This window comes from Colossoma macropomum, unplaced genomic scaffold, assembly GCF_904425465.1.
Source record: "Colossoma macropomum unplaced genomic scaffold, Colossoma_macropomum, whole genome shotgun sequence".
NCBI classification, from domain to species: domain Eukaryota; kingdom Metazoa; phylum Chordata; class Actinopteri; order Characiformes; family Serrasalmidae; genus Colossoma; species Colossoma macropomum.
Genome location: NW_023494795.1, coordinates 42784671 through 42806767, shown reverse-complemented (window position 1 = coordinate 42806767; position 22097 = coordinate 42784671). Strand labels below are relative to the sequence as shown.

The following is a 22097-nucleotide window of genomic DNA, read 5'->3' as shown; positions in this document are numbered from 1 at the left end:
ATTTAATACTAGTGGCTTACAACATCGCAAAATAGATACCTATTTTTTACAGTATTCTAGAAATATGCTATTTCATTAATAAAGTTTACTGCTGCTTGCATCTTTATGCTGAATATAACTCCTTTGTACAGGATTCAAGAGCTTTAGCCTGTTTAGGAGCCCCTGATTAGTACTAAATAATATAACGAAAATCAAATCTCCCATTAATGGTTCAGAGATTTCATCATGACAGCAACTGCAGTACAGTGCTACAGGCAATGAATGATGCTGCATTGCTACAAGTGTAAGCTAGCAATCATATGGATCCATGCCATCTGTAATAACTATGGCTGTATGATACAGCATTTCGTGAAATGTGCCTTACTTCTCCAAGACAGCTGTCCAGAGTGCTGAAGCCACATCTACCAGTGAACTTTGGTGTCTGTGTCGTGAAGAGCTGTTGGCTCCTATAAACCACCCATAAACCAACAGCCAGCTCCTATAAGATAAGCTCCTATAAGATGGCTCCTTCCTAAGCCTCAGAGCTTTCTTTTCCTTTAGCTTATGGCTTAAACAATTATTCAAAATTATGTATAGTGTAGACAAAAAAAATTGTCAAGAAATATTTCCATTCTTAATTTTTTGTTTACACTTCCAAAGCGACGTCCAACCTCGAATGAGTTAACTTCACCTGACAAAATCAGTAATTCACCTACAGGGCCAAACGTATGTGAGCAGATAGGAAAATAAAAGAATAATTAATAGCTAATAATTAATAATAATTAAGATTGACTCTGGAAGCATTTCTTAATATGTAAGATAAAGTAGTCTCAAACAGCATGTGCAATACTATCTATCACCAGAAAAGAAGACATGCTGGTTTTGAATCCAAAGCAGCATGACAGTGAGTAAACGGTAGATTTTTGTGTTCTGACAAACCAAAATCCTTCCTGAGGACGCACAGGTGGCGCTGTAATTGACTACTCAGAATGAGCTGACGTTCCCCTTGAAAATATCACTAAATATTATCATGTTACATCGATGGATTTGGTGTGGAGGAACTTCAGCAGCCCTCACAATGCACTGACCTCAACCCACTGAACACCTTTGGGATGAACTGGAACGTCGAGTCAAGCCAGGCCATCTCAACCAATGTTAGTGTCCGAGCTCACAAATGCTCTTTTGACTGCTTCGGCACAAATTCCTACAGACACACTTATGGATCATGCTAATCAAGATGTCTTGGTAACTGTACTAACTATGGCTGCATGATATTATACTTTGAGACAGCAGGAAAGTTGTCTCACCACTCCAGGATAGCTGACCACTGTCCAGAGTGCGACAGCCACATCTACCGCTAAACTGTGGTGCCTGTGTTGTGTAAAGCTGGTCTTGTAGAATCGCATAACAAGAAACAAAGGAACCTGACTGCAGCTTTCTTTTCTTTGTGTCACGTATACTGAGACTAACAAAAGAGGTACATTCTGCTGCTGATATCCCGGCTGCAACTGCCCATCTGCCCAGTATCCTCCATGATCTTCACACTTCACACAATTTGAGAATCAACTTGTATTGCAGTACTTTACATTACATACTCATCTTTCAAGAATTACATAAATCTTACACAAGCCATTTTTTTAAGATTCTAAGAAAATGCTTTTTAAATGGTTAACTACTACTAGGTGGCTTGAGGCTCACTGATGCTCAGCGTTAGGTACGGATACGAATACGGATGGAGGCTTCTGTCCGTACTCTGCATTGATTTCTTCCGTATTTGTTCATGTTCTCTGAAAACTTACGGCTACGGATGAAACAGAGCAGTACCACTTGAAGCCGTGGGCATTCAGTGTAGCCAACAGTTCACGCAAGACACAATGCCAATTTCTCTCATTAGTAAAATAAGTAAAAAGAATTCTCCGTCCACATGTCACAAAGTATTTAATGGCCTTATAGACCACCAGTCTGTCACGCATTCAGCAAACTTTGACAAGGAGACGGACTCCATTTCCCAGAATCCTCAGGGAAGTCACGTGACCGAGCAACTTCCCTCCGACTCGGATTCAGACATGGACTCCATTGCCCACAATTCAAGGGGAGATCACATGACTCCTGACTCTCGCCCGTACTCCAATCAGCGCTCAAACTCCCCAGAGTACTAACTGAGAACACCTGTGAACTTAATCATATGACTAGTTAGTCTCCTTTATAAGCCCGGGCTTGAGTTAGGTTCATTGCGAAGTATTGTATCGTTACGACCTACTGAGCGCTTGTTTTTCTGACTGCCTGTATTCTGTTTTGCTGACCAACATTTTGTTCTTCTTGACTTTGTCTTTTGCCTGATCCTTTTGTACTGTTGCCTGATTTGGACTGAACCGTGTTTTGAACCTTTCTGCCTGTTTTTGACCCTGATTTCAGCTCTGCCCTTTTTGCTTTGTTTGCTCGATTATATTAAAACTTGTCGTTTTTACATCCGCGAGCGTCTGTATTGTGTTGCCACATCACAGAATACTTCGCCACCCATGCAGACGGCGGATCCAGAAGCCTTTCAAAAGGCTCTAAACGAACAAGGTCAACTCCTCGGTCAGCATCAACATGTGCTGTCGGGTGTGACTCATTCCCTCGAGTCCTTAACCCACCAACAAGCGGAGCAGCAAGCACAGCTTGCTCAACTGGTCGCCAGTGTCAAGGGGTTGACGGACCAACTACAAAACATGAGTCTCGCAGAACCGACCGTGAGCTCTGTGTTACCCACTACCATCACGCCTGCTCCACCTTCAGCGTTTCCGGTCAGTAAACCCGACAAATTCGAAGGTAACCCGGATAAATGTCGGGGTTTTTTGCTCCAATGTTCAGTCTTTTTTGATAATTCCTCAGTTAGTTCTGACCAAGCTAAGATATCTTTTGTAGTCTCTCGTTTAGCCGATAAAGCTCTTGAATGGGCAACGGCCAGTTGGGCTAACATTCACCGCATGTCGTATGCCCAGTTTATTAAAGAATTCAAGCTGGTTTTTGACCACCCTTATGAGGGCAAGATTAGTGGGGAATTATTATCACAACTACGCCAGGGAAATCGTTCTGTTGTGGACTATTCGTTAGAGTTTCGCACTCTTGCTGCAAGCAGTGGCTGGAATGAGGCTGCTCTCCTCGTGATGTTTCGGCAAGGACTGAATGCTGGGATACTAAACGAACTGGCTAGCAAGGATGATGATTTGAATTTGGATGAACTGATAACTCTCGCGATTAAGTTAGATCATTTGATAAACTCCCGAACCAGAAACAGGGTAGGGAAGGCCCCACGAAGGACACTTCCTCAGGTGAGAGTCACCCCGGACAGTGCTGACCACATGGAACCCATGCAGTGTGACTCCTCCCGGTTGTCCCAGGAGGAGAGACGGCGGCGACTGGACAACCATCTATGTCTATATTGTGGTAAAGCGGGGCATCTAATTCGCAACTGCCGTGTGAGACCACAAGTAAGCAAGGCGCCGACCCCTGGACAGCACGTGGAGTACACTCCACGTGCTAATGTGGTGAGTGTGCCCACAAAGGGGTTGGTTTCTAAATCCGTAATGTTGCCAGTGAATATATACTGTCATCCCCATTCTCTATGTGTTTCAGCGTTGATCGACTCCGGGGCTGAGGAGAATTTCATTCATGTCAGACTGGTGGAGCAGCTACGGATTCCAGTGCAGAAGCTCCACTCAAATCTTAAAGTGGCCGCCCTCGATGGAGGACCCGTAGGATTGGGGACCATTTTCAATGTCACCACACCCTTAACTGTTCAGACCAGTGCACTTCACCAGGAGGAATTGTCATTTCTAGTCCTAGAACATTCTGAATTTGAGGTGATCCTCGGGCTCCCCTGGTTAGAGAAACATAATCCTAACATTTCTTGGGCTGAGCACACTATTGCCAAGTGGTCTGATTTTTGCTTCCAAAATTGCCTCACTGTCCCCACCATCTCAGTCTTATCCACCTCCATAGAAAGCCCTCACTCGGACTCACCATTTGAGATTCCCCCAGAATATGTAGACCTCAAAGAAGTTTTTAACAAGAAGAATGCCACCAAACTGCCTCCACATAGACCTTATGATTGTGCTATAGACCTCATTGAGAACCCTGTCCTTCCCAAAACTAGAGTCTACCCCCTAACCCAAGAGGAGCAGAAAGCACTAGATGTCTATATTGAAGAGGCCCTAGAACAAGGTTTTATCAGACCATCCACGTCCCCCATAGCATCCAGTTTCTTCTTTGTTAAGAAGAAAGATGGAGGTCTCCGCCCGTGTATAGATTACCGAGCCCTGAATCAGATCTCTAAAGCATATCCCTATCCCTTGCCCTTAGTGCCAGTAGCATTAGAACAACTTCAAGGGGCTAGGTTTTTTACTAAATTGGACCTCCGTAGTGCTTACAATCTAATTAGAGTGAAAGAAGGGGATGAATGGAAGACAGCTTTTTTGACCACTAGGGGGCACTATGAGTACCTGGTGATGCCTTTCGGGCTCTCTATCGCCCCCTCTGTATTCCAAGCCTTCATCAATGACGTGCTTAGGGACATGTTAGGACAATTTGTCATAGCATACCTAGATGATATTTTAGTATACTCACCTTCTCTAGAGTCCCATGTACGCCATGTCCGGACAGTACTGCAACGACTACTCGACAACAATCTATTTCTCAAAGGAGAGAAATGCGAATTTCACCTGCAGTCAGTTTCCTTCCTCGGTTACATCATCAGCTCCCAGGGAGTTACCATGGACGACCACAAGGTCGATGCTGTAGTACAATGGCCAAATCCTTCTTCTATAAAGGAACTACAGAGGTTTTTAGGTTTTGCCAATTTTTACCGCAGGTTCATCAGAAATTTCAGCAGTATAGCAGCCCCTCTAACCTCTCTGTTGAAAGGGAACCCCAAAAAACTTCTGTGGACTGAACAGGCGGATCAGGCTTTCCAACATCTCAAACACGCTTTTACTACTGCTCCCATTTTAAAGCATCCAGATCCTATACAGCCTTTTGTAGTTGAGGTGGATGCCTCAGAGACTGGAGTAGGAGCAGTTCTGTCCCAGAGGACTGGATCACCACAGAAATTATATCCCATAGCATTCTTTTCTCACAAATTATCACCCACGGAGAGAAATTATGGCATCGGAGATCGTGAACTACTCGCAGTTAAGCTAGCCTTAGAAGAATGGCGTCACTGGTTGGAAGGAGCCAACCATCTCTTCACAGTCTTCACAGATCACAAGAATTTAGAATATCTCCGTTCTGCCAAAAGACTCAATGCCCGCCAAGCTAGGTGGTCACTATTTTTCTCTCGTTTTCACTTCCACATAACATACAGACCTGGCTCACGTAACACTAAGGCGGATGCACTCTCTAGAATCCACCAACAAGATGCGCACAATCACATGTTAGAGACACCAGAACGCATCCTCCCACCTGAAGTGATCATCTCGTCTATCAGATGGCAGATAGACGAAGAAATCACAAGAGTACTACACGACATTGATGTGCCCAGTCAATGCCCACAGGGAAAGCTATACGTACCCGAACAGTTCAGAACCCAACTCATAACTTGGGCCCATTCGTCTCTGACTTCAGGTCACCCAGGAGAGACCCGCACTCACCAGCTTCTGGTCCATCGGTATTGGTGGGAGACCATGACCCAGGACATCCACTCTTTTGTATCCTCATGTTCGATCTGTGCACAATGTAAGACACCTAAGACGTTGCCAGCAGGGAAACTAATGCCCTTACCAATACCCAATAGACCATGGTCCCATATCGCAGTAGACTTTGTCACCGATTTACCTGAGTCACAAGGATTCACCACTGTTTTGACTGTGATTGACAGATTCTCTAGGGGAGTACGCTTCATACCTTTTACTAATCTCCCCAGCGCCTTTCAGACTGCTGAGGCCCTGTTCCAGTACGTATTCCGGCTTTTCGGCATACCAGAGGATATAGTGTCTGACCGAGGACCTCAATTCACCTCCCAGGTATGGGCCGCCTTTTTTGAACATCTCGGGGTTTCTGTGAGTCTCTCGTCAGGGTATCACCCACAGTCCAACGGACAGTGCGAAAGGACTAACCAGGAACTGGGAAAATTCTTAAGGCTGTTTTGTTTTAATAATCCAGGTGACTGGGCACAGTATCTGATATGGGCAGAAATAGCGCAGAACTCATTGACAAGTGCCACGACGGGAATGACCCCTTTCCAGTGTGTTTTAGGTTACCAACCTCCGATAGCCCCCTGGACTGGAACTCAGACGGACGTTCCGGCCGTGGATGCCTGGATGATACGCAGTGAGCAAGTGTGGGAAGAGACACATCAGAGGATAGAAACTGCCATCCAGCGTCAAAAGGAACAGGCTGACCGGCACCGAGGTCAAACACCAGTGTTTCAACCAGGGGACCGTGTTTGGCTGGCAACGAGGAACTTTCGTCTTGATGAGGGAAGTTGCAGAAAGCTGCAGCCCAAATATATTGGGCCTTTCAAAGTGTTAAAACGTATCAATAATGTTACTTATAGATTAGATCTTCCCCCACGTTTCAGAGTGTCACGCTCATTTCACGTGTCTCTCTTAAAACCGGTTGTTACAGGGCCCTTGGATGAGGCTACGCCAGACGTCTCGCCCCCGCCACCGGAATTGATAGATGGGGCTCCAGTCTACGCTGTTCGAAGGTTGCTGGACTCCAGAAGACGCGGTGGGCTTATTCAGTACCTCGTAGACTGGGAGGGGTATGGCCCCGAGGAACAGTGTTGGGTGCCTGCAAGGGACATTTTAGACCCTGGTCTCATCGCGGATTTCCACAGCAAGCACCCGAATAAGCCAGCTCCTCGTCCTAGGGGTCGCCCACGTAAGGGGCTTTCTAGTTCCATGCCTGCCCGTTTGCGTCCTCATGTAGAAGGTCCATCGGTCCAGCACCTCGGCAGCTCTGGTTCTGCCCCTGTTCAGCGATCCGGTGGTGTGTGTGGTGAGCGTCCTGGTCGTCCTTGTGCCGAGGCCCACCCGGACGCTTTGGGGGGGGGTACTGTCACGCATTCAGCAAACTTTGACAAGGAGACGGACTCCATTTCCCAGAATCCTCAGGGAAGTCACGTGACCGAGCAACTTCCCTCCGACTCGGATTCAGACATGGACTCCATTGCCCACAATTCAAGGGGAGATCACATGACTCCTGACTCTCGCCCGTACTCCAATCAGCGCTCAAACTCCCCAGAGTACTAACTGAGAACACCTGTGAACTTAATCATATGACTAGTTAGTCTCCTTTATAAGCCCGGGCTTGAGTTAGGTTCATTGCGAAGTATTGTATCGTTACGACCTACTGAGCGCTTGTTTTTCTGACTGCCTGTATTCTGTTTTGCTGACCAACATTTTGTTCTTCTTGACTTTGTCTTTTGCCTGATCCTTTTGTACTGTTGCCTGATTTGGACTGAACCGTGTTTTGAACCTTTCTGCCTGTTTTTGACCCCTGATTTCAGCTCTGCCCTTTTTGCTTTGTTTGCTCGATTATATTAAAACTTGTCGTTTTTACATCCGCGAGCGTCTGTATTCTGTTGCCACATCACACAGTCTACTCTGGTACCTCTTTCGTCTCTTCCGTAGTTGGTACATTATTACGACCTCCTCCACCATCGCCATGTTTGTTGTTGTCAGAAAAGTTTTACTCTGGACTGCTCTCTAGTGGATGTACTGCTTAACATCCATGCCAACGTAAAGGACGCACGGAAGTATGTGGGCAGTGACGGTTACATCATATGAAACGGACTTTTTTATCGTACAGAAAGGGAGCATAAATGAGTCTTAACTATGACTGTGCAGATGGGTATTTGTGTCTTATATACTAGTGGTTCTCAGATCCAGGCCTGGAACTCCAGTGTCCAGCACAGGCAGGTGATTTCCCTGCACAGACATACCTGCTTCACCTCATCAGGTAACTGCAAAGTTTAGTAGGTGTGTCTGAGTAGAGAAATCACCCAACAATGCAACAACACTGGTCCTCCAGGACTGGAGGTGAACATCCCAACTATACCTCAACCAGGGCAAAACTGGCATGGTGGGAGAATGTGGGTATGTTTTTAATTTACATAACAATATACATTCACAGATGTTTGCCACCTTTATGAGGATAAAACTGTTAGCTCTACTAATCCATTTTAGCAGTCTTGAAAGCTTTAAAAATTATAATTAATTATTCAGCAGATTATTTAACCAGTTAATGGTTCACCTTTAGGGGCATTTCAAAATATCTCAAGCTTAATATGTTTCATATGAAGGTTTACGGTAAGTTTTTGTGACAGCAGTCACTGACTGTTCAGGGCACAACCTCAGATTCAAATTACTATTTCCAGTTTGTCATTTATTGTTCAGCTGAGTTGCATTCAGATAGTTCAGATAATTAAATGGAGAATATTCAAATAAACGTGTTTATACGACAAACAGCTGTATATATATGCCACCTCTTCACATTTTTAAGTCTTGACGGCCCATTTTTATTTCACTTCCTAAAAGGATATATAATGGACAAATTCTAAAGTACACATATTCTTTAGACTAATAATTCAAACTTAGAACTTTAGATTATATGTGTACTTGTACTAGTTCCAAAATAAATATTCAGAGAAAGACATGTTTTATTTGAAATGTGTGGTGGGAAAATAGAAAACAAAAGTACAACTAGATCTTATTTTTTTTTACACTGAGCAAATATCAATTCGGGTTTCATTCCATTAGAAGTTACCTTTTAATCATATACTATGGCTATATCCAGTGATCAGATCGGTAAAAATAAAACATAGTTTAATGGTTGAAGAATGAACACTGATCCAAGCACACAGTAATTAAACATGCTGCATCTTCTTATCTGAGCTTTCTCTGCCATTCACACACCTGCAGCATAGGAAACAACGGTGCACAGTGCATACATTAACTGTTTAGGTCAGTAGATTTTATGTTATGTATGAACTTAAACATGTCTTTCAGAAAGGACAGCAACACATTATGAAAGGAAATTAATGATTACTATAAGATCGCAAATAAAGATCCTAAAAAGCGAACACAGAAACATTTAAACAGTTCATTCAAGCAGGGTCCTGTTTGGAAGGTGCAGAACTGTGACCTTCACAGCCAAACAAAAGAAAACACTGGAAATCTATTCTGAACACAATTCTAATCTTGAAGAATTTGGTGTAAATATTTTCCCATATACAATAACTTGAAGTGCCTTTCTAAACCATCTGTAAAAGAAAGCATACACAATAGGATTAAATGCAGAATTTGAATAACCAATCCAACCAAGTGCCTCAAACACCTGCGGTGGACATTTATACCCCATAAACACATCAAAAATACTAAGGGAAAAATATGGTGTCCAAAACAACAGGAAAACTCCCATGACAACAGCTAATGTTTTGGTGGCTTTTCTCTCAGATTTATTGATGGTAGCGTGCCCACTGGATGTGTTTACTTGTGAAAGTGCATTAAGGATTGTACGTGATTGTCTGCGTGCAACAATAAATATTTTCAGATATATGCTAAGCATGATGATTGCAGGGACGGGAAAAGACAGCACTGAAAAGGTCAAACCTGTCACAGGCCCAAGAAACAGCACACATTCCCCCTTACACTGTTCAACATCACTGGGGTAAAGTACTTCATATCCCTGGGTATACCCTTGGAATATCATTAAATACCCCTGAAGAGCAGAAACACACCAACATACAGCAACCATGATGAGGGTAACAAGAGGAGTGATTTTAGTTTGGTACAGCAGGGGAAGACATACTGCATAATATCTGTCAATAGAGATAAATGCAAGATTTAACAGTGAGGTATTGCACAACATAATGTCAAAGCTGCTGTGTATTTTACAGAATGTGGTCCCAAAATACCAGCAAGTCTCCACAGAGCGTATCATGCTAGGAGGCATCACGATCCCTCCTACAAGCAGGTCAGCTACAGCCAGAGAGAGAGTCAGGTAGTTAGTTGGTGTGTGCAGCTGCTTGAAATGAGTTATGGCTATGATCACCAGAAGATTTCCAAATAATGTAAGAAGTACAAGGACACCAATGACAAAATAGGCCACAACTCTTATAGCCAATGGATACACATGCTTCTGACAAGAGTTAGGATGATGTTCATAACAAAGAGACATGTTTTCTATGCTCCCATTTTGGACTGCATAGTATTTTATGTTCATCACAATATGTAGATGCAATCCACTTCAACACACAAAGAGAGAAGATTATCTGGAACAAATAATAAAAAAAAAAACAGTTTTAACACATCTTTGCAATCAAACAACTTTTATGTAAATACTTTTCTATTTGTGATACTGTGAATTCGTGTTATTATCAGTCTAGAGCACAAGAACATCATCCCTTACCTCTGCTTGCATACAAGCTCCAAAGCCACACAGAGAATAGAGGACCTCACATTTATAGTATTTCAGGCTTCAGTATAAGAGACACCCTACTGGTCCCTTGATACTCTTGATGATCAACAAGCTCTGAGGCACATATTTCAAACTGTTTTATTTATTTATTTTTTTTACACACACACACACACGTGTATATATATATATATATATATACATATATATATATATATATATATATATATATATATATATATATATATAAAATGCTGCTTATCTTTACATGCTCACATATATAAAATAATTGTTATACATATATATATATAATCATGCTTAACATTATTGCTTATCTTTTTGATCTTTCATTCACAATATTAACAAAAATATAACCATGAATTGAAGTACAATGATTGAAAAATCTTAGCTGGAGATATTTTTTTTTCAAATATGCGAGTGCCACAATTGTTGGCACCCTTTTATTTAATATTTTGTGCAGCCTCCCTTTGCAAAGACAACAGCTCAGAGTCTGTGATGAGGTGGCTTGCCAGAGGTGGGATTTCAACCCAGGCCGTCTGGGTGGTGTTTCGGAGGCCAACTGGGTGAGCCACCACAGGGTTTTGGAAGGCAGGACCCAAACACTAAGCTTCTGTGGGGCGTGAACCCACACCACCACGTTGATAAACCGGCGCTCTACCACTGCACTATAGAGGCTGCGTCACATAGTGCAGGAAGGGTTCGCCTCAAAAGGGAACGCCCGAAAACAAGTCGATAAACGAACGGCAGAATGAAAACCCACCTACTAAGGCTTAGGCGGGAAAACAAACAAAGGATGCCAGGGGAAAGACTGGCTCTCTCAAACACTTAGGAAATGCTAACTGAAATAAACTACTTTCCCAACAGAAGAGAATGCCCAAAGGAGAACGAAGAGGAGAAAGGGACAAACTTGTTCCTTCTCTTGCTTTAATACTTTTTTTAAGGAAGAAAGACACAACTTGAGAAAGAGGATAAGCTCAAGAAGTGACAGAGAGAAAGAGAGGAATTCTCTAGAGCTTCTACCTGAAATTACCGGCCGGTCTGTTTGCCAGAAATCTGAAACAAAGACTCAGCAAAGTGTGTCTTCTTCCCAGCCCTTATACAGCCCCCTGAGCAGGGGTGGCTCATTTGGTTGGATTGGGTCATTGACTCCCCCGGTGGCCGGCAGTGGCCTAACCCTGGAGTCAACACTTAGAGTCTTCACCTATAATACTTAGTGAGACTGGGGAACACATGGCAAAGGATCTGAGACCATTCCTCCATTCGTAATCTCTCCAGACCCTTCAGATTCCAAGGTCCACTGTCACGCTTCTTGGACTCACACTGCATTACGAACTCCAATTTCCAAGATCTCTCAGTTTGTCGTGTGACTCCACCAACCAATCATTTGTCAATCAGCAGATGCTAGTCACCTGAACACTGATTGTCATCACCTGTTAGCCTGTGTATATATGCCTGCCTGTTTCACTCAAACTTTGCTAAGTATTGCCTCTGTTTTGTTATTGTTAAGTATTAAGTATTAAGTATTAAGTTGTAAGTATTAAGCCGGTCTTGTTTTGCTGGCTATGTGCTGTTTCTCGCTGTTGACTCTTGGATTTTCCCTTTTGACTAAGATTACCTGTGTATTGGTTAGTTAAATTCGCCCTCACTTGTTTATCTGCTTCAGTTTTTGCCTTCTCCCGTGCATCGTGTTTTGCTGTTCTGGTTTTTGACCTGGTCTGGTGTAAACCCTGCTCACCTGGTTAATCCTCCTTTTAATAAACCATACGGTTTATTTTATATCTGCGAGTGTCTGGTTCGTCAACCCAGCTTTACATCCTCACAGGTTTTCTATGGGGTTTAGGTCAGGGAACTGGTATGGCCATGGCAAAACCTTAATTCTGTGTTCAGTGAAACATTTTTGTGTTGATTTTGAGGTGCGCTTTGAATTGTTGTCCTGCTGGAAGATCCAAAAGCTGGCTGGGTGATCCAATCAGCTTTTGATGGATTTTTTCCTGTTGGTACTTGACGGGGTCTGTGATAACATGTATTCAGGGCCTTTGAAAGAAAAACAACCCACAGTATCACAGATTCACCACCATACTTCACAGTAAGGATGAGGAACATTTCTGCATGGTTATGTTTGTATCCACTTCAAACTCATCTCTGGTGTTTGTTGCCAAAAAGCTATTTTGGTCTCATCTGACCACAGAAAACAGTCCCACTGAAAGTTGCAGTAACATCTGGCAAACTGTGGGAACTTGAGTTTGTTGGTCCTTGATAGCAGAGGCTTTCTTCTGGCAACCACCCCAAAAAAACTTGTGGTTCTATAGGTGGTGTTTGAATGTGGTTTAGGAGACAATGTGACCCCAAGACCTAACTAATGTCTGCAATTCCACATCTGTGATCCTCTGAGATTCTTTGTCCACTCCAACCATCCTCCTCAGTGTGTGTGGAGTCAGTATAGACATATGTCCTCTTCCCGGCAGATTTTTAACATCTCCAGCTGTTTTAAATTCCTTAATTATTGCCCTGATAGCGGAAATGGCCATTTTCAACTGTTTACCTATTTTCTTGTAGTCTCTAGGGGAGCCAATAAATGTTTATTTCAGGACAAGATTTAGTTTTTCGTTATACCTTAAATAAAAGTTAGCTTTTTTTCTAATATTTTGAATGAAAGATTAAAACGATAAGTAAGAATATTAGTATTAACAGTGTTATTTTTAATGAAAGTTCTATTTAAAATTATTCGTAGACAGAGCTGTCTATAGAAGCTGCGTTTCACACAGCACGGATCTAGCATTTTCATATAGTGTGAGCAAATAAATCGTAGGTTTTATTCATGCACGATTGTCTATTCAACCATAGTTACACTGTGAGTCACCAAAGAACAATAAATCGCACAGTGTATGGCTTTAGAGGACATCCAACTACAGCTCAACTCCCAGCCAAATACAAGACTTCAAGAAGACATCGACTTCACACGTGAGCTCCCTGGATTAGCCCAGGGTGTGATTCCTGCTGTCACTGTGCCATAGAGACTGTTATTGAAAAAGACAGATGAGGATCAAAACTATGAAACATACTTCACTTACAGCTGTGCAAAAGCATTTCTCTGACACGAAACAAAACCCGCTCTTCTACACTAAAACACTACTCAATCCAAGATAACTAATGTAGCATAGCTAGCTAATGCACATCATTTAAAATCAATTAGGTTTTAATGACTTAACTGCTAAGGTACATTGCACTTATTTACACTAACAGCTACTTCATTCTAAGTAGGTTACCCAGTATGTATTGGACTGTTACCAAACACTTTATAAGCAGACTTTTATTTTAGAAATGTGACTGCAATCTTGACCAAACAAGCATAGAATCACTATAATTGAGCTAATAGATGTTTGACTCTCCAATGTCATACTGAGTTCCCATCCTCTATGCCGCTGTATGCTCAGACCACAGACTGTAGCTGTTCATTGCTGGAGCTGTTCATTGTCTGATTTAAGAGGTCAATCAGAAATTAAGGAGAAACATTTTACTGTGATTGGTTGAGAGAAAAGACATCAAGAGAGGACTCTGCTTGTCCCTGAGGTGAAAGAGTGAAAATCAGGGCAGTAGTGCAGACCTCATCCCCGCCTAAGCGCCGACCCTGCCTCAGGAAATGATTACAAATTTAAACTCATTTAATCTGAGGAAGCTGTTTGAAGACCTGACTGAATGTCTCTTGCTAGTTTTTGGTTCGCTAGCAAAAGCCGTAGTTTGCATCTGTCTGCATCAGTAGGAAAATGGTGTTAATGTACCGGATTATCAATAGATTTGTGTATTTTGTTTTTCCAAATCATAACACAAAGCTTAATTTTCTTAGGTTCATCATTATTCGATACGCAACTTCTACCTCTTAAAGTAAGGAAGCCTTCTGGAATTCAGTTCTAACGAAGCAAAGTTTGGACACTGAACATGTCTTGGCTGATCAACTGCATTCAGGGCAAGTGAAACATTAAGTAATTTAATTTTTTGCCAAGCTTTTCCTTTAATATCTTATCAAATATTTTGTTATATACAATTGATATGAATGACTTCCAGAATTTTTCATAAGGTGTAGAAGACTGATGTAATTTAGACCTAATTACAAATATAATATGATTAGAGATTAAATACTCAACATTAAAAACCTACGTTTTATTACACAATTGTTTACCATACATAGTAAGTCTGTCAGTAGTGCTGTCTTCAGCCTCTACTGGCCAATTATTTGTTACTTACTATTAATCTTGTCCTTGAAAATTATTATATAGTGTAGAGCCCTTGGTTAATTTGAGGAAGGACACAGGAGGCAGGAGTGACAAGTTCCACAGAAAAGTTAGTCAACGCTACACTATAAATCTGTTAATTTAATATCTGACCTATCTACCAATTCTCAGTTTCTCAATAAAACACTCTGCTGAACTAAATGTATCCACAATATATTACATATTCATTCATATCCATATTCATATCAATTCATATACATTACTGATCAACATATTAGACATCCCTGTTAGATTAAAATGTAGCTATGTTTTAAATGTGCAGAACTGATTAAATAATGCACAGCAGTTTCAAGGAAACAGCTTATGAGGTCAACCCAATTCCATGACAATGTTACAGAATCTCAAAACAACTTTATTCTGGATGCATTTTGCTTAAATATTTTTCCCAAAAGAATAATTCTAAATGATTTTCTGAACCACCTATAAAAGAATGCATACACGATGGGATTGCAAGTAGAATTTGAATAGCCAATCCAAGCAAAGAGGTCAAATAAAACCGATGGAACTGTATGTTGAACATAAGGATCAATTAAAGCACAGATAAAGTATGGGGACCAAAACAGAAGGAATACACCTATGACAATGGCTAAAGTTTTGGTTGCCTTTATCTCAGTCTTGCCCACTGCTGTACCTCTCTGAGAAGACTTCATTTGGCCATGCTGAATTAATCTTGCTTGTCTTTGAGCAATATGGAATACTTTCATGTATAAACCGATCATGATCACAGCAGGGATGTAGAAACAGAGCATTGTGAACACAGCACTCGCTGTTTTACTCAGAAACAGGATACAGCCCCCCTCACAAGTAACATTACTGTAGTAATAATCTTCATCTCCCAGAATACCGAGCTCTAGAAATATCATCCCGAATCCCACAGAAGCAGATACAGTCCAACATACAACAATCATAAATGCAGTAGTATTAGGAGTCATTTTACTGTGGTACAGAAGGGGGTGACAGACTGCATAATATCGATCTACAGAAATTACACACAGATTTAAAATAGAAGTGGTGCACAATGTCACATCAAGACTGGTGTGAAATTTACAGAATAAAGTCCCAAAATACCAGCAAATCTCCACAGAGCGTAGCATGCTGGGAGGCATCACAACCACTCCCACAAGCAGGTCAGCAACAGCCAGAGAGAGAATCAGGTAGTTAGTTGGTGTGTGCAGCTGCCTGAAATGAGTTATGGCTATGATCACCAGAAGATTTCCAAATAGCGTAAGAAGCACAACAACACTAATGACAAAATAAGTCACAAGTCTCATAGACAGAGGATAGACAAACTTGTGACATGAGTTAGGATCATGTTCAAAACAAAAAGAAATGTTTCCTCTGCTTCGACTTTGGTTGACGTAGTTTTTTAAATCCATTACTTGAAGATGTAAAAACAAGTTGATTATTATCTGGAATAAAAATGGTACTACAACAATGTACTGTATTTATCATACAGTATGAGCCTGAAGCACAATATCATCCCTTACCTCTGCTTGTATACAAGCACTGAGGCAGTAGAGAGAACAGAGCACCTCTAATTTATAGCATTTCAGACTTCTATTCAGTGACGTCACTGCTCTGTACTGATCCCTTGATGCATGTTACATTTTTCTAAGACAGCCATCTAATGAGTGGCCCAGGCATTATCTAAGCAAATTACCCTCATATTTTCTTGTTGAAAAAAAACATAAAATGATTCCATCACGCTCCATGTAGCTTTTGTTTAGATGGTGTAGGTTACACTTTAATATATTGTTTTACACAAAATAACAATTCCATGCTGGGAGTGGCAAAAAAAATCCATCCGCATCCACAAAGCATGTGCAAAATAAATCCCAGAACACAAAAAATTCCCGAATACACAGTCTATAAAAGTATAAATATAAAAAGCCTTTACTGAAATACGGCAATACGTATAAAAATTTAGCTTGCATACCCTTCACCATCTGAGAGGGCAACAAAATGCAAGGTATTGAATCCTTTAGACTATGATTATGTAACTTCAATCCTGGAAGGCTGATGTCCAGCTCAGTTTGGTGATCACCCTGCCCAAACACACCTGATTCAACTCTTCTGTTGACTGCTAGGTTTAGCATCTTAATTTCGGAATCTTATTTTACAGCATCTTCTCTCAATTTAGGAAATCCTAAACCCAACTGAGGTCAATATCTGTAACCAAGCAAATGACAACATGTGCACAGCTAAAATGTAAGCATGTAATCAAAATAACATTAAAAATGCAAGTTAGTTTGCTAGACGGCCACCGTTACCAAAGTACAAATGGTCAAAACAAACTAAAGTGCGCTAAACTAGAACAATATTGTGACAGCACTCTATGCTGTTCATCAGAGTGTCCCCGGTACCTGGTTTCAGTTTCCATTTCCCAAAGCTTCAGCCAATATTACTCCTATTAAGCACACGTTCAGCTCTGTTTCCTTATTATTTATTACCATCACAGCAACATTTTATTTGATGAGTTTTCATCAAGAATAATATACAAAGGTTAGAGGAGACGGTAGCAATTGAATCTGCAGTGTCTGCAATTTTTTTCCGTCATCAATTTTTTCTTAGTTTTTGACAGATATGTGATATGTAATATCGATCTACAGAAATTACACACAGATTTAAAATAGAAGCACAGCACATTGTCACATCAAGACTGGTGTGAATTTTACAGAAAAAAGTCCCCAAATACCAGCAACTCTCCACAGAGCGTAGCATGCTGGGAGGCATCACAACCCCTCCTATACACAGGTCAGCTACAGCCAGAGAGAGAATGAGGTAGTTAGTTGGTGTGTGCAGCTGCTTGAAGTGAATGATGGTTATAATCACTAGCAAATTCCCCAGAAATGTAAGAAGTGATATAAAGGCAAATAAAATGTAGAGTAATGACTGAACTTCCTTTGGATAAACCAATTTCTGACATGAGTCATTGAGAGACGCATAGCAGAGTGGAGGGTTTTCCAGAATCACTGTTTGGTTTAGAGTCGTTTTGTAGCCCATGCTGCTTATCTAGTCATTAAACAGAAGTATTAATGAATGTTTTACACTTTCAAGATACTTTTAAGAAAGAAAGTCACAAACACTGTCCTCAAACTGACATGATTTGCTTTGAAATGGTGATAAAAGCTGTTTGAAGCAATTACAACTATTGATGAAATACATACGAATACACTCTTATATCAGAAAAGAAGAAGTTCTTAAGTTATGTTACAGAATATTTTACAAGCACATACATGACATTAGTTTGTAAAATGAGCTCTTAGGCTCCCCCTCTGCTTGCAGACTGGGCGAACCAAAAAAGTGTACAAGAGATGTCTCTTTTATAGACTTAGACATTCACCTCCCAAACCTACTAAATCACGTGTTCAGTGTTTTTCCCTGGACTCCTTTTTAGTGCTGTAGTTGTGGGGGGTGCTGCTCAAGTCAGTGATTTGTAAAAGAAAAAAAAATTATTGAAATTTTCTTACCTTATGTTTAGGGGAACTGAAGCACTCATCCATATGCTTAGCAGTAGACAACAGAGAACGGCGCTCAGAACATTTCATGCCTTTGCACAGAGATACATCAGACTGAAAAAGACTTGACATCTCTCATATAACTTCCTAGGTATCATATTGTTGTTGTACCTCAGAATCAAAATCAGAGTCAGAATCAGTTTTATTGGTCAACTGTGTTTGCACACACAAGGAATTTGTCTCCGGGTTACAGTGCTCATGAACAGTGCAATTGCCATGATACAGTGCTTACATATAACAACAAAACAGCAGACATAACTTGAAACCAACACACTGCTTATATACAACACAAGGACCAAAAATATTACATAATATATCATAAAATTGCATAATATTACATAAATATTATTGAATATTACACAGTTCAGAGAATTGTTTGGGGTGTTAAGGCACATGACATGTCTGAGTATTCATTCAATAGCTTAATTGCTCACGGAAAGAAACTGGTCTTGTGCCTGGATGTTTTGGCAGCAGGTGTTCTGTAGCACCTGCCAGACTGGAGTAGTTCAAACAGACTATGTCCTGGGTGTGAAGGGGCATCAGCAATTTTCCCTGCCCTTTTCCTGACATAGGAAGAGTACAGGTCCTGGACAGCAGATTGCTGCCGATGATCAGTTGTGCAACTCTGACAATCCTCTGTGGTCTGGACTTGTCATGCTGGCTGGGGGAGCCAAACCAGACAGTGAGGGATGAGCAGAGTATGGGTTCAACAGCAGCTCTGTAGAACTGACAGAGCAGCTCCTTGGGAAGGTTGTACTTTCTCAGCTGGCGTAGAAAGTACATCTTCTGCTGCACCTTCTTCTGATGGAAGTTACATTAGACTCCCACCTCAAGTCCTTGCAGATGATGGGTCCACGGTCTCGAGGGTGTTAAGCACCAAATTATTGTTACTCCAATAAGTAAAAGCCTTTCCACGTCCTGTCTGTATGCAGATTCATCACCATCCCGGATGAGGCCAATTACCATTGTATCATCTGCAAATTTTAGGAGCTTGACGGAGGGATCCCCAGAGGTGCAATCGTTGGTGTACATGGAAAAGAGCGGTGGAGAAAGTACATATCCTTGTGCCAGTACTAAGAATGCAGGTGCTGGATGTGATTTTATCCAGCCTCACATGTTGCTTCCTATTGGTCAGGAAGTTGGAAATCCAGTGGCAGGTGCAGCTGGGCATAGAAAGCTGGCAGAGTTTATGATGGAAGATATCTGGAGTGATAATATTGAAGGCCAAGCCGAAATCCACAAACAGAACCCTGGCATAGGTTCCTGGGCTGTCGAGGTGATGCAGTATATAGTGCAAACACATGTTGACAACATGGTCCACTGATCTATTTGCCCTATACGCAAACTGGTGGGGGTCCCGACACTGCGGTGTTAGCAAGGAATGTATTCTTCAGTTTTTCCGAGAAGCTCCTTTTAGCTGCCCTTATTTCCTTTGTCAGTGTGCTTCTAGCCCTGTTATACTGGACCCCGTCTCTTCTTCTGTAGGCTGCCTCCTTATGTCGCAACTGTCGTAGTTTAGCTATAAACCACGGTCTGTCATTGTTGAATTTTCTGCGAGTTCTGGTGGGCACACGTGTCTCCACAGAAGCTGATGTATGATGTAATGGTGTCTGTGAGCTCATCCAAGTCCAGAGCCACAGCTTCAAGCACACTCCAATCTATGTGATCAAAGCAATCCTGTAGCTCAGGCGTTGCCTCCATGGTCCAACTTTTCCTAGTGATGACAACTGGTTCAGCAGTTTAAACGAAAAGGAGAGAGTCTGGATGATACTGTTCAGCAGCAGAGCTTGAGAAGTCCTTGTTGGCTCTGATGAGTAATAGCACTTCGTCCATCCTGTTGCTAAGAGAGCGGAGATTAGCAAGGTGCAAAGCTGGGAGTGGAGTTCAGAAGCCCCATCTTCAGGGCTTGATCAACGAGCCGGTGTTTCCTGCATCTCTCATACAACGTACGTACAAAGTACATAGAAGCACAGTCCCAAGGCAGCCATGCGTTGCGCCATCTTAAAGTTCTAAAAGAACAAACTCCAAATCTGTGCAGATGTGATAGATAGAACAGAACTTCCCTAGAACCGAATACAAGTGGGGCTTCGAGTGGTGCAACTTTCTAAGCGATGGTCTTTGTCACCTTTGTCTAATTTTTGGCTTAGTATTTGCTAAAGTAAGACTTCAGTGCTCTTCAAATTTTTCTGCATTGGCGCTGTCAGTGTAAATGCTGCAAAGCTACATAAAACAAAACCAATCTAAAATCTCTGAAGTAGAGTTCTGCGCAGGACAGATTTTTAGTCCCGGTCCTGCAAGATTTCATCCCACTCCCACAGAAAATCACCAATCTTTGCCCCGCTTCCGCCAGCAACATAAACATTTTGCCCCGCTTCCTCCTGCAGTTCTCTACAGATAGTTTCCAACTGCATTTGTCAGGTTTAAAAAAGACTGTCATGAGTCAGACTTCAGTCAGTTTCATTGATGTGTACCTCTATTAAGAGCACATGCCACAGCTGTGGCTATATGACTGTCTGAAGGCTCCACCAGTGCAATTTGTGCGTATTTACAATGCTTTTACTAAATTTTGGTATTTTGCTTTTAGATATTATTATGTATTCAGATAAATAGTATTATGTATTATGTATAATTATTAAGTGATTTGTCATTTTATTTAAACGTTCATTAATTTGTGGGACTTCTCTACACTTATGTGTCATTCCGCTCCCACTTGCGGAAATTTGACCCGCACCGCAAGATACTCTAGTGGATCCTGTGGATCACGCACTACCAATAAATTGAGGAAAAGTACAGGGGCAGGGATTTACAGAAAACAGACAAATACCTCGCTCCTCTTTTCAGCAACAGAAGTGCCTTCTGATTTGCACACAAACAGCGAGAAGCAGCAGCAAAAATTTAATACGTAAAAGTCATTATTTAGAGCAGCGACATTCCTTTTTAGCTCAACATGACATAATTGAGAATAGATTTGTTTTTACAATCTGAAATGAACGTGTTCTGTAGGTAAAATGTCGTTTATAAATAAGAAAATTAGCTGCAGCTACAGACTTGTTTGTTTAACCTGTTTGAATCACTTTAGTTTAGAAGCAGTTCAGAAAGATCTTACTTTTGGAGGACAGGCCACTGTTGCTCGCTTTGGAGTAACGAAGAAACGCTGACTGTCTCCAGCAGCAGTCAGGTAGGGAAGTGCACATCGTCCCACCTCCACTGCACACAAACCAGCTCCACTAGAACACAAGCAATATGTATTCAGAACAAATGCACTGGACAGCCATCAAATGGTAAACGTAGTGTTCATTTATATTCATGGCTTATACTCTGGATGTTTTTTAAAATAAGAGATTTAGCTCCTGTAATGTGAAAAGCATCCCAAACCTACCATACAATACAATGCAATATTAGCATATTAGCTTACAGAGTTAGATTGTGACTGGTGCATCAGTTCTGGGTTAGGATGTCTGCAAATAAAAAGACAGCAATGGCATGTCTGCTCATCTGCACAAACATCCATGCTGAGAATGCTGATACATATAAAAAGGAAGCAAAGTTAGCTACTAAGTTAGCTGCTTGGCTCTGCCACGAACCACACCTGGTGCACTCTGCTTTAGCTAACAGTGTTAATTTTATACAACTTAATCTACTACAATGAAAAGTCATTTAATAATATTACAAAATTAACATACCTATATGTTGGATTCGATAACGCATTCCGTTTTCTACACAAAATATTTCAAATTCTTTCATGATGCTGTCCCTAAAAATACTGAAATATCAATATTTTATCATAATTAAAGCATGAAAACACTAATGGAGAAGGATTTCTTCACATTGCAACAACCTGAGACTGTAGCTTTTTCAACAAACTAAGCTGAAATAAACACCAATATTT

At 41.4% G+C, this 22097-nt stretch overlaps 2 protein-coding genes across 2 annotated transcripts; both read right to left on the bottom strand.

Annotated features, from left to right (window-relative positions):
* Nucleotides 1-9141: 9141 nt before the first annotated feature.
* On the bottom strand, nt 9142-10356 carry LOC118816227 (trace amine-associated receptor 1-like). Its single transcript, XM_036582748.1, has one exon. The coding sequence runs from the start codon at nt 10186-10188 to the stop codon at nt 9142-9144; it is 1047 nt and encodes a 348-aa protein (XP_036438641.1). The 5' UTR covers nt 10189-10356.
* Nucleotides 10357-15031: 4675 nt separating this feature from the next.
* Nucleotides 15032-18579, bottom strand: LOC118816226 (trace amine-associated receptor 1-like). The gene is made up of 2 exons (XM_036582747.1): nt 18570-18579; nt 15032-16068 (listed from the first exon to the last, which is right to left on the bottom strand). The coding sequence occupies exon 2, from the start codon at nt 16064-16066 to the stop codon at nt 15032-15034; it is 1035 nt and encodes a 344-aa protein (XP_036438640.1). The 5' UTR covers nt 16067-16068; nt 18570-18579.
* Nucleotides 18580-22097: the final 3518 nt, after the last annotated feature.

Excerpts from the sequence above, each read along its gene's own strand:
- LOC118816226 (XM_036582747.1), bottom strand. The coding sequence starts at position 16,066 with ATGGATTTAAAAAACTACGTCAACCAAAGTCGAAGCAGAGGAAACATT.
- LOC118816227 (XM_036582748.1), bottom strand. The coding sequence starts at position 10,188 with ATGAACATAAAATACTATGCAGTCCAAAATGGGAGCATAGAAAACATG.